Source organism: Aristolochia californica, unplaced genomic scaffold, assembly GCF_029961685.1.
Source record: "Aristolochia californica isolate CCGP_79_NKW_82.1479 unplaced genomic scaffold, dmAriCali1.0.hap1 SCAF_15, whole genome shotgun sequence".
Lineage (NCBI taxonomy): Eukaryota > Viridiplantae > Streptophyta > Magnoliopsida > Piperales > Aristolochiaceae > Aristolochia > Aristolochia californica.
The window spans coordinates 21,276,509-21,288,654 of NW_027181826.1; the positions used below are offsets into that span (position 1 = coordinate 21,276,509).

Consider the following 12,146-nt stretch of genomic DNA (forward strand, 5'->3'; position numbering starts at 1 on the left):
TTATTTTCTCTTGTTTGGATGCCCATAAATGAGGGAGAAACTAGAAAAAAATATAATTTCTCTTGTTTGAATACAAGTGAAAAATAAAAAATAAAAATAAAATTAGTAATATATTTAATTTTTTATGATTAAGATTTTTTCTCAACTTTCCATTTCTTTTCTTTTCTCCCCAAATTTCATCATTTTGTGAAAGAAAATTTATTAATTAAGATTTTCTCTCTTATTTTCTTTTCTCTCGATGATTCTCTCCACTGTAAAAAAAAAAAAAAACATACTTTCTTTCCCATTTTCTTTTCTTTTCTTTTATTTTATGTGGGTTCCAAACAGGCCCTAAGAGTTTTCTTTTTTCATCTGATATTACATGGGTTTCCTTGAGATTAATTTTCCCCCATACGAGTTTAGTTTCCATTTTTGACAAGGTCTGAAATGTTTAGATTAGAAACTTTTACTTCTTTATTCTAAATTACAAACATGCTTGTCCTAAATCTCCTTTATTCCAAAATTTCTTTCTAATATGGTCAAATTATGCTAAAAAAATAATTTCCTCACACGAGAATCTTGTTTTTAGAAAGTCTTTATTATTATATTTTATCGCAAAACTTTCCTTATTGAATTTTTTAAAGTTTCCTCAATCACACATATTCATAGATGAATTATTTTTTATTCCATCTTGATTCAAACCTAGTAATTTTTTATCCAGTTATTGGTCTAAAAACGTATCCTTCGTATTTGGAAGTATAAAGAGCTACATTATGCACTTTTTTCCTTTTGAAGTATTAGAGTTGTTATTTTTTTATTCACACCCTTAATCCATCACTCTTTTTATTACCCTCAAATGAGCTGAACCACCTTTAAATTTGACTAGTCATTTTAGATTAGGGTTGGAGTTTTGTCATTAGATCGGTTAACATAATAAAAAGAAAAACTTCATGTGATGATCTCATTGTGTATGATAGTTAAGACTTTAAAAGTTAGAGATTAATTTATTTTTTATTTGGGTGATATAAATTAGAATTTTAAATTAATAATTATATTTATAATTATGATATTTATTTAAAATAAACTAACAATATCGACTAATTAAGATATAAAATATATAAGAGTTTATATTAAGGATAAAATAAATATAAACTTATAAATTAATCTAATATAAAATAGATTCAATTTTAAAATATAATAATTAAATACTTATCTTTTAATTATTTAACTTTGGGTGTAAAAACTTTTTTTTTTGTCAAAAACTATAAATAATATTTTTTGGAAAAATCCAATAAATGTGGCATTTAAAACTGAAAATTTTCTACAAAAAAAAAAAAAAAATGTTACCTAAGGTATTATTTAAATGGGATGGTGCATTTTGCCCGATTTGAAGTCCCCTCATTAAATTCCAAATGGGCATATCAGTTGGATTGGTACAAAATCTTTGTTACCATAATGAACTTGTTGACACGTCCAACTCTACCGGCCACCAAAATCGTTCACGTGTCATCGTTAAATTAAATTACGTTTTTTAACATGGTATTAGTGTCTTTTCATGACTAATTTACCCCCCAACGTCTTCAATTCCAAAATATTCCCGCCCCCCCCCCATGTACCACGTGTACGGCTCACATCTTGTCTCCACGAATCCCCATCAGTTTATCTTCATCGATGGGCGATGGAACATGCGCTGGCGCGGGATTTCGAGTTGCGAATAACTAATCAAGTTCGTACATGTGACACATGGTGCAAGGTTGGGCCGACCCATCGAGTGGCGGCCTCTAGGCCGTCGATGGGAATAAGAAGAAAACACGCGTACGGTGCGATTCGGAAGTCCAGGATCTGGTCAGCCACCCATGTGTTGATTCCTCTGACCGCACGTGAATGATCACGTGGTGTCTCCATACCTTCTATTGAATCGCACTCCATTGATGGAGTATTTGACAAGGGAAGCATAGCCATTCCAATTTCCTTTTTTTAAAATTATTTATTTAATTAATTTTCTAAAAAGAAAATAAAAAAAGAAAACAAATTAGAAGTTAAATGACTAAAATAACCTTTAATAATGATTTATGGATGATTGGTTAGTGATTCCCACTGAAATTGGACGGTTAGGATTGCATGGATTTTGGATCGTTAATGTGGTAATTAGTAAGTTAATGTTAATGATTTAACTGGAAGGGTATTATGATAATTTAGGTGTAGATAATTCAGGGTGAGTAGGGTGGATGTCGGGGCCGAAGAGGGGCAGTTGGTGGGTCATGGTCTCATGGGGGGTGCTTCTACCTTTTCTTCCTACTCGTCTCGCGTTCGAACGAGGGGAGAGAAAAAACAAAGTCGGTCCGGCTCTCTCTCGCTCGAAGTCTCCCCCAATCTCTCTCCCCTCTTTCGCCTTGGACCTTGAATCCCAATTTCGAGCTTCATTCCTGGAGCTGACGGCAACGGTTTTTGTTGGATCATGTGATTCGGTGCTACTGCTCTTCTTCAGTTTTTCTTGTTGTGAAATGGGTATCGATTGGAGGGATTGGACGAGCTGCGTGGTGGTTTGAGTGAGAAGAAGAGAGAGTAAATATGTCGTGGAAGAGTAGAGGAAGTGATGTGTCTTCCAGGAGCGTGGTTTCTAGAAAATGGGCTCTTTTGCTCTGTCTTGGCAGCTTCTGTGCTGGATTGCTCTTCACTAACAGGTACATTGTTTCTTCAAACTGCAGTCTTTTTTGAGATGTGTGAGCTGGTGTTGATGGGTGAAAGTGATTTGGTCCGAGGTGAGAGACGAGGGATGTGGTCTTCAGTGGTTTGGTCCAAACTCGCCTGATTGTCGTCTGTTTTTCCATTTTTTTGGTGTTTTATATGGCTTAGCGTCTGTGCTTGGTAGAGTGGAATATGGGCGCTCTAGGAAATGAGTATCAGCTACCATGCCTGCGGAATTGGCTTCTTTATTTTTCTTCTTTTCTTTCAAATTCTTCATTTCATTTTTACCGCGTGCCTTTTTCATTTCTATCTTCAAAGTTGTCTATTCTTTCGTTGCTATGTGTAGTTATATGAGTGATTTTGTGGAAGCGTACTGGTATTATTTTCTGTAACCGATAGGCAGTCTTTGAAGACTCTGGGCGTAATTTGGTTTTCTTTTATTTGGTTGGATTCTTTTCGATGAATTTGCTTCTTTTAAGATTGCTTTTCCCTCCCTCTTTGTGATTTTGTTATGTCTATCGACACTGCTTAGTGTTGAAGTAAATTTCACTAGTTTTATTTATCGGTTTTTTTCCCTCTATTTCTTCCTCTCTGTCTTACCGTATTTAATTTATCGCTATTTATTATTATTATTATTAGCAGTTTTGCTGGGAGAAGAGGAATGGAAAGAGGCGGGTCTAATCTGAATTTGTGGTATGAATTCGAAGCAAATGTTTAGCTTGGGAGGAATGTCAGTCCGAAAACTGATTATTTTTTATTTTAGCGTTTGTAATTAATGTAAAAACTTACAGATCATGTTCCCACGTGTTTACGATTTACATTTATTTCTTCAACTGATTGTTATCAGATTTTTAACTTTTTTTAGGTACTTTGCTTAGTTTAATAGATCTGTCTGAAAACGAGAGAGTGAGATGTGCCCTTTACTAGCTATCTTTAAAAAAAAAAAAAAAGAGTTGAGGTTACGTATTGATTTTATCTTACTTTCTGTTTTCTTTTGCTAACTTTTTGCTTTGAGGCTCGGCCATGGCCAGCTTGTTTTCGCTTTCTAGTCATTTGAATAATATGAAAACCTTGGATAATTGATATGGATTTGCATATTCAAATGTGGATGCTAATGTTCACGTTCGTTCAAATATTTTTTGTCAGAATGTGGACTGTACCTGAGCCAAAAGATATAAATAGGACAAATGGGATTGAAGGAGAAAAGCTTAAGCTAGTTGCAGATGGTTGTGGCCCAAGAGCTGTGAGTTTCTCACCATTGTTTTATTGTCCTTCGATTTTTCCTTATTGTTTGATGTTGAAGTTGTTGAATTTGTCCTGAAACATCCTTATACATCAGAAATCTATACGGCGAGAACCAAAAGATATTCTAGGAGAAGTTTCAAAGACCCATTATGCCATACAGTAAGTTCTTAGTTCGTTGGATATCTTTCCTTCTCCAGTGTTTGGTATTATTTTTTAAGTGCTTTCTTGTCTTAGTGTTGCTTTTGCATGAAATATGTTTAAAATATGATGTGATGACCACCTCTATATTGGATTGCAGAACACTAGATAAAACAATTTCAAATTTAGAAATGGAATTAGCAGCTGCAAGGGCTGCACATGAATCAATACGCAATGGTGCTCCTGCATCAGAAAGCTTGAAGACAGCTGAATCCACCAGAAAACGGAAGTATCTGATGGTCGTTGGAATTAATACTGCTTTTAGCAGCCGAAAAAGAAGAGATTCAGTTCGAGCGACATGGATGCCACAAGGTATATTTTTTGAATAAATTTGCTCATTATTCTTACCCTGTGAAATATCAACTTCTTCCGTTTCTGACTTTTCTGCTAAAAATGAAATAGGTGAGAAAAGAAAGAGGCTTGAGGAAGAAAAGGGCATTATAATACGATTTGTTATTGGTCACAGGTATGAAAAACATGCTATTGTTTTTCCAATAATTAAAAAAAAGGAAAATGACTTGATATTCAGAGAAGCTTTTGTATTAACATTGGATGAATTACAGTTGATGGAGATAGTGTCATTATTTCTATTCCTATGTTCTAGTAGGGAGGGACATTTGCTTCAAGTTAAATATACACTTGTTTCTTGTTGTCTGTCCTGGTGGAATGGCATTGGATTTTTGTTTAAGGCTCGGGGCAATCTTGGCAGAGTGGGGGTAAAACATTGGGTTCCAAAGTTTCAGGGATGCAATCCCGACCCCCTCCCTCCCCTGGCTCTCATTCAGCCAATATGTGGGTCTGAGCTGATTGGTCTGTCTTTGTTATCTAAAAGAAAAGAGGACAGTTAACATGAAGTGCTTGTCAGATATCACCTGCAGTCATAAACTGCATTTATGTTAAAGAAATCTAAATATTGCATTCATCTTTTCTTTATTGATTATTTTATTCTGGTACTAAAAATTTGAGTTTAACTTCAGTGCTACATCTGAAGAAAAGAGGACAGTTAACATGAAGTGCTTGTCAGATATCACCTGCAGTCATAAACTGCATTTATGTTAAAGAAATCTAAATATTGCATTCATCTTTTCTTTATTGATTATTTTGTTCTGGTACTAAAAATTTGAGTTTAACTTCAGTGCTACATCTGGAGGCATCTTGGACAAAGCAATTGAGGCAGAGGATAGAAAACATGGTGATTTCATAAGGCTGGTAATGCTCTTTCCTTTATATCTTTTGAAGACAGGTTCTTTTCTATGTTGTCGTTCACCTTGCCTTTCTTTTTTCTTAAAAAAAAATTGCTGTTTGAGTCTACTCGTTTTAGAGATGGAAATGTAAAATATATTAAGGGATGGAGAGTATCAACCTGAGCCCTGTAAAGTTTTACTTGAGCAACATTTGTCTTCAGAGCTTAGAGCAGCACACCCATGTCTCCAAAGGTCCCTGAATGGATAGTACTGAACATATGATCTATGGCAAAAAAAAAAGTTGGTATAGAAAATAAAAGCAGTGTGGATATTCAAAATGGAATATCTTTGTTTTTAGAAGCACATATGTGAGGAATTTTGCTCCCATTATCAGCCTATTGCAGCCATTGTAGGTGGGCTTCTGTTAGTTTCCTCTAATGTGATTTCCCTGGCCGTACATTTAATATTTCATGTGATTGCATAATTGCTTCTTACCCTTCTTTGTTTTAATTTTCAAGTTAGCTAACATTGATGCTGTATTTTGATGGAGACCCAGTAAATAAGAATTTGCATTCTATGCAATAGTATGACAATCTAAGTTGCTATTGCAGGAACATGTTGAAGGATACCTAGAATTATCAGCCAAAACTAAAACATATTTTGCAACTGCTGTGGCAACATGGGATGCAGACTTCTACGTTAAGGTTGATGATGATGTCCATGTAAATATAGGTAAAGAATCTCTGCAGTTATTTTTTCTTTTTTTTCTTAATATTTTATTTTTGGGAGTGAAGCCATCATAAGCTTCCTACAATCTCTACTGCCTGATGGCAGCATCATCCAACTCCTTTTGATTAAGATTTTGGGACCAGACAAATTATATTTCTCATTTTTATCATTCATTTGGTACGTGCAATTACATCTGCTCGTGAATTACTGCAGCGACACTTGGAACAATGTTGGTGAGACACCGATCAAAGCGTCGAGTTTATATTGGATGTATGAAGTCTGGTCCTGTTCTTGCTCAAAAGTAAGTTCATCTTGAAGTGCTTCAAATTTATTGGACTATTGGAAGGTTGTATGAATTATTTCATGTTCGGGGTGGTGTAGGGGAGTGAGGTACCATGAACCAGAATATTGGAAATTTGGTGAAGAGGGCAACAAGTATTTCCGACATGCTACTGGACAGTTATATGCCATCTCCAAAGATTTAGCCCATTACATATCAATAAATCAGTAAGTCTGCTTCTGTATGCCCTAGAACTACTAGTATTTTGTCATACTTGATGAGTTTTCTTATAATTTGCTATAATCTCAGACATGTGCTTCACAAGTATGCAAATGAAGATGTCTCACTGGGAGCATGGTTTATTGGGTTGGATGTTGAACACATAGATGATCGGAGGTTATGCTGCGGTACTCCTCCAGGTAAAATTCTCTGGTGCTGCATAGCATAGAAAAGTTCTTCAATTTATAGAGGAATATATATTTTTCCACAAAATCCCTGCAGTGATATCACTGCAGTAACTTTCAGAGATAATAATAACTGTTGCAGTAGTTCATTTATGCTCTTGAAGTTACAATTACTTCTGATCCAGACAGCTATTTAAAGTATTTCATGCATTGAGCAAATAAATGTGGTATTAAGCTCCAAAAATTGTCTTGAAGAAAGAAAATCATTGATGGTATTACGCTCCAAAACTGTGGATTCTGCATATTTGATTCGTTTACATGAGATATATGAAAAATAATGTGCTGAAAACGTTTGAAATGAATATGCAGATTGTGAGTGGAAGGCCCAAGCAGGTAATGTCTGTGTGGCTTCTTTTGACTGGAGTTGCAGTGGTATTTGCAAGTCTGCTGAAAGGATTAAAGAGGTTCACCAGAGATGCGGGGAAGGCGAAAATGCTACGTGGAGTGCGGTTTTCTGATGGAATGTAGGAGGTGAGAAGGTAGTGTATGTTGAGTGGATGCATGTAATTCTTAGTATAAATGTAGAATTTATAGAGGAAGAGGACTGCATGTGGGGGGAGGGGACCTTTTCCATTTTAGTAGTAGAGAAGTGAGCCACCCCTGAAGCAGACGGAAGTGAGGGAGTAGATGATAATCACGGCCCTGCCCCTATTCTTTGTAAAATTTGCTGAGATGGCCATTTCTGTTGCATCTTAGTATGAAAAGATGGCTACCAGCTGCAAAATAATTGTTGTTCATCAATCTTTTTGAGGTAGCCTTTGGCTGCCCAACTTTTATTGATCAATGTATTCTTTCATCAGATCATCTTCCTTTTGCCAACCCCAAATCCCATTTGAATCCTTGTTTGTTTTCCATTACCAAAAAAATAGAAAAAAAGAGTTCGTCAATCTGATGCATCATCTGGTCTGGTCCACAAATTTCTTGGTGCTTTTATATTCTCTTCTGTTTCCTTCAACGGGTAAGAGCATTGCTGTTTCCTGAAAAGAGGAGAAGCATTGTTGCAAAATTCCTTTAAATTTAATCACAGATGCATTATTTGGTTCAGGTCGGTATTATTAGTTTAGATCACCATTAAACCCAATTTGGGTGCGAGCGTCTTGAATTCATCTTGTGTTTTAATTAGAATTTGAATGAATTAAACTCATCTGGACTGTACACGGTTGTTCAGATAAAATCCTCATACGTAGGGCTCCTAATCGCTGGTCCTGTTCGTTACCGGTAGTTGCAGGGCAGTCATTACCGGAAAGCTGAGTCGGGGAGTCATTTACAGCAGTTTGCTCTTACACTGGTTTTCCTTCAAGCTGCTCTGGTGCCAACGTCAATGGTCGAGAGTCTTAAATATCCTTTTGCTGTTTTCTCTCAACCAAAATAATATCAAATCACCAAATCCGACATCATTTTGCCACTATGAAAAAGCACAACCACCCCACTCACGCTAACATTCTGCCATTTCTGACTTCTTTCCTCCACTAGTCTTGTCCTTTCAAACCAGTATTCACTTTCTGCACCCTTTTTCCCACGGAACTATCATTAAGACACGAGGACAAATGTCGATAAGGTGAAGAAAGAAAGAGTTGCTCAAGTCTTTAAGAACTCCGTCTTCTTTGCGTGTATCATCTGAGCTTGCTAGAGTCCAAACCCAGAAAAACCCAAGCTTCAGTTTTGGTTGCAGGGGCCTCTACAAGATGAGAAATGCCACTGAAACTGAACCCAGTTCACCAAATCATCACCTCACCCTCAGATTCCTCGACTCCTCTCTTCGGCTGTCAACGATTCCTCTCACTGTTTCATCGATATGGGTCATGGTGACAAACAAGGAATTCAATGATGTTTATGGGGATCTGGATTACAAGAGTCTTTCAGGCTTCAAGTATGAAGCAACGCCTCCCCCTCTTTCGCCATCTTTGTGTTTGATGCTCTCTCCCCCTCTTATCTCTCTTTCCGTTTTACTTTCTGCAATGCTCTGAGTTAAAAAAATACAGGTATTTGGTAGCCATGAATGGCATATGTGCCGGTTATGCTCTTTTGGCCATCGTCTTCTCATGGCTCAGAGGCCGGATAAGCGATTGGGTCTTCTTCATTTCAGACCAGGTAGCTTCAAAAGAAAGAGGGAAGAGATCTCATTGATTTGATTCATACACCCACAAATTACAGAGCTGAGAGCAACTGTATTGTTCTTGTGTTGCATGATTGGAGCAGGTTCTTGCGTATTTATTGGTGACATCAACATCAGCGGTAATAGAGCTGCTGTTCTTGTTCCAGAGGGGCGATAGGGATGTCTCATGGAGTGAGGCCTGCAGCACGTACAGAAAGTATTGTGGGAGAGTGAAGGTGTCTCTGATTCTCCATGGGATGGCTTTCGCCTGCTTTCTTGTTTTGTCCTGCATTTCAGCTTACAGGGTTTTCAGCAAATTTGAGGCTCCTTACGTCTCAACAAAAGAAGGCAACGAAGAGGTGGAATGAGATGTTTGATAGCCAATAGCCCTCAGCAATCTAAGCCTAGAAGAGGATTTAGTTTCAAATCAATGTCTGTTAAGGCATGTAGACTGTAGACTTGTTTTTTTGTAAGTTAAAGAGCTCACCTTGCTCCATTTTGTGTTTTTACTTATGAGAAGTTTTCATTGCGTCAATGTGCGACTATCTCCTGTATTCTGCATTGCAGTAATTTACTATAAAGATAACGATCACACTTACAAGAGTTGTTTTTCTCTAACCTCTCTTGGTCGTAACTAACAATTCCACCCTTCAATTATAAAGAGAAAATTAGGACAAACGTTTTACAAGAGTGAAATTTTTAAACTGCCCTTAATGAAATAATAGTCAATATATCGTGGATCTGGCGGGGACTCCGCTTCCACCCCCTCGTGAGGAGGGCTTCCAACCCCCACGATGATTACCACGAAGGTTAATCCACGTACCGACTCAACATAGAGCGTCGATTAGGCTCTACAATTTAACAAAGTTTGCTTGCTTCCCGAGCAACCCCTTGCCCAACTTTAGTCTGGGAACATTTTTAGAATTAAATAGAGGAGTTTCATAAGTCTTGTAATAATCTTTTATTAATACAATCCTCTTTATTGGCATGAACCAACCCAAGGTGTTATTGGCATGAACCAACCCAAGGTGTCTTGACTGGTGACTAGCCCTTGATCAATGGGTGTTTAGCTTCACTAAGGGCAAAGGTAAATCAATTTGGTTTTCTATCTTTTTAACTACATGTTTAGCTTTTAGACTTAAGTTAATTTGGTAATTCTCATTATGTCCTTCCTCACAAATATATCCCTCCTTCATCTAGGTTTCTTCCTCACAAAACCTAACATATTTTACAAGAACAGAGTTGGATCACGAGTCTGAATCATAATTCCATGGTTGGATACAAGTCATTGACTTTGCATCATCCCTACCATGCAAAGTGCAAAACAACCTCATGATATAAGTTACTATCCTTCATGACAAGGGCTAACAATGCTACATATTATACCACCAGAGTCTTAGTCTATTCGTTTCCTTCAGTTTATTTATATAAAAGAGTTCTACTTGTTCTACTTCAGAATCTCTGCGGGACTAATTCAAGTTCCAGATGAAATGCCGACATATCGTGTGGAAGAGGGAGAAGATTGAAAAACTACTGGATTCCATTTCATAACAAGCAAGACAATAACAATTTGCTTTTTCAATCAATGTTTCTGTTCTGTTCATTCTAATGCAACAAAATTCTCCCAATTTACTCCAAGAATCCGGTTCTGGTGAGAACAGCATTCCTCACCTGACTGAGGTCTCTCCCTTTGAGAGTTCTTCCCGCCCCTTCGCAGACAGAGAAAGAGGAGATTTGACTCCTTGCGAGCTTCTTAGCGACCCATTCGTGCGGGGGAAGTCTACAGTCCTCGTCCTCGTCCTCGTTCTCGTCTCCGTCCTCGTCGCCATTATCGCGATGACCGTATTCAAGACCACGACCTCCCCAGGACCCCTCTCCACTCAAGTAGCCTTTCTTCCCGTAAATTTTAGACCAGTCGGGAATGCGCAGAGGCGCTGATTGTTGAACCGCTCTGACCCCTTCATTGTGGGCGTTCTGGGATCTTGGGATCATTCGCGTGGCAGATGGGATATGTCTAGGAAAGGGAGAGACAGGGGAATCCTTGGGTTTTCTGTTCTTTGGGCTCGTGTCTTTCTTCTCCTTCACGACTGCCCAAACATCTTCCTCATCGAAATCATCGTCTCTCACCGATCTACTATTGTTTCCCCTGCCATAGAAATGATAGTGGTCTCCCATTGATGACGAAACCCACCAGTCGAAGAAAAGGAAAAACAAGTTCAGAATGATGGATGAGCTCCAAACCCCCAGATCACTCGCATCAGATCCTCAAAGTATCCACCACGCAGCTTTCAGTTTTTGCCGGGTTGTTCTCGAACATCACATAAAACAGGTCACGGAACAAAAAAGAAGAAGCCAAAATCAGGTCCTCGTCATTCCATTCACACAGAAACGATGAAAGATAATCTTTCTGGGGCGTCTCCAAGAATGGGTACTCTGTCAAACCTCTGCAGACTCACAACAACGGAATCTCCACAGTAGCTGCACAGAAAAAGAAGATGAATTAGATAGAAAGGAAAAAAGAAAGAGGCCGAGGAAGGGAGAATCAGTCACAAAAACCGACCAGTACCCATTTTCCATTAACAGAAAATACTGCTCCGGGGACATTTGTTCTCAAAATTGGTGCTCTTTTTTTTAAAGAAGAGGTAAGAAACTGCAAACGTCTTACCTTGGATTCCGAAAAGTTGCGGTCCAGAGAGTGGGCAGATTGGGTTGCTGAAGTTGCAGACCTTATCTACTCAACTGGAATTCGTACTGTTTGAGATCAGCTGCAATCAATGTGAGATGCCACGATGAGAAGGCGCAAATGCAATTACTGAAGAAGAGAGATCGAAGGTTGGCTTCCCCTTCCGAGGAAACGGGCGGGCGCTATGTACCTGGACACTCCCGAGTAACTGATTTCGAATGGCCTGCGGTCGGTGGTGGCCACCTCCTTAACTTCATCTCTTTCCCTTAGCCTGCACATTTGGCGGTTCATATTCGTACATTAGAATCCACTGTGGGCCCCCTTCTGTCCGCGCCGATGACGACAAGATGACCGCGGGGAGGGTCCCATTCAGTTTTTAATCTTAAGAGAAACGTGAAAAGTGAAGCCAGGCAGCCAGCCGCCAGGTAGATGAATATCCGTACGGCGGTGGGACCCGCGGGAATCTGCACCCCGAGGTCTGGCACACGTGCAGCGCTGCCATTTTTCGGGTTTATTTTTTTTGTGTGGTGAGAATGCTTGGATCTATTTACTCGATTCTCGATTCGCCAATCACGAGTGACGTGGACAACCTGGTCCCACA

The 12,146-nt window shown here is 38.5% G+C and overlaps 3 protein-coding genes and 1 long non-coding RNA gene across 4 annotated transcripts; 2 read left to right on the forward strand and 2 right to left on the reverse strand.

Annotated features, from left to right (window-relative positions):
• The first annotated feature begins 2,310 nt into the window (after positions 1-2,310).
• On the forward strand, positions 2,311-7,626 carry LOC137951113 (probable beta-1,3-galactosyltransferase 2). The gene is made up of 11 exons (XM_068797712.1): positions 2,311-2,663; positions 3,814-3,910; positions 4,007-4,071; positions 4,211-4,422; positions 4,513-4,576; positions 5,247-5,319; positions 5,906-6,026; positions 6,237-6,324; positions 6,405-6,530; positions 6,613-6,722; positions 7,077-7,626. The coding sequence occupies exons 1-11, from the start codon at positions 2,551-2,553 to the stop codon at positions 7,223-7,225; spliced, it is 1,218 nt and encodes a 405-aa protein (XP_068653813.1). The 5' UTR covers positions 2,311-2,550; the 3' UTR covers positions 7,226-7,626.
• A 714-nt stretch (positions 7,627-8,340) lies between these two features.
• Positions 8,341-9,438, forward strand: LOC137952268 (CASP-like protein 2D1). The gene is made up of 3 exons (XM_068799382.1): positions 8,341-8,637; positions 8,750-8,858; positions 8,967-9,438. The coding sequence occupies exons 1-3, from the start codon at positions 8,453-8,455 to the stop codon at positions 9,228-9,230; spliced, it is 558 nt and encodes a 185-aa protein (XP_068655483.1). The 5' UTR covers positions 8,341-8,452; the 3' UTR covers positions 9,231-9,438.
• Positions 9,439-10,491: 1,053 nt separating this feature from the next.
• LOC137951224 (protein S40-5-like) lies at positions 10,492-11,037 on the reverse strand. The gene has a single exon (XM_068797809.1). It carries the CDS (start codon positions 11,035-11,037, stop codon positions 10,492-10,494), a length of 546 nt encoding a protein of 181 aa, XP_068653910.1.
• LOC137952261 (uncharacterized) lies at positions 11,038-11,794 on the reverse strand. The gene is made up of 3 exons (XR_011112206.1): positions 11,736-11,794; positions 11,528-11,627; positions 11,038-11,340 (listed from the first exon to the last, which is right to left on the reverse strand). It is a non-coding gene; the product is annotated as an uncharacterized lncRNA (long non-coding RNA).
• Between the last annotated feature and the right edge of the window lie 352 nt (positions 11,795-12,146).

Excerpts from the sequence above, each read along its gene's own strand:
- LOC137951113 (XM_068797712.1), top strand. The coding sequence starts at position 2,551 with ATGTCGTGGAAGAGTAGAGGAAGTGATGTGTCTTCCAGGAGCGTGGTT. Across the intron at positions 2,664-3,813 it reads GGATTGCTCTTCACTAACAG|AATGTGGACTGTACCTGAGC; the intron begins GTACATTGTTTC and ends ATTTTTTGTCAG. Across the intron at positions 6,723-7,076 it reads ATGCTGCGGTACTCCTCCAG|ATTGTGAGTGGAAGGCCCAA; the intron begins GTAAAATTCTCT and ends ATGAATATGCAG.
- LOC137952268 (XM_068799382.1), top strand. The coding sequence starts at position 8,453 with ATGAGAAATGCCACTGAAACTGAACCCAGTTCACCAAATCATCACCTC. Across the intron at positions 8,638-8,749 it reads AAGAGTCTTTCAGGCTTCAA|GTATTTGGTAGCCATGAATG; the intron begins GTATGAAGCAAC and ends AAAAAAATACAG. Across the intron at positions 8,859-8,966 it reads TCTTCTTCATTTCAGACCAG|GTTCTTGCGTATTTATTGGT; the intron begins GTAGCTTCAAAA and ends TGATTGGAGCAG.
- LOC137951224 (XM_068797809.1), bottom strand. The coding sequence starts at position 11,037 with ATGGGAGACCACTATCATTTCTATGGCAGGGGAAACAATAGTAGATCG.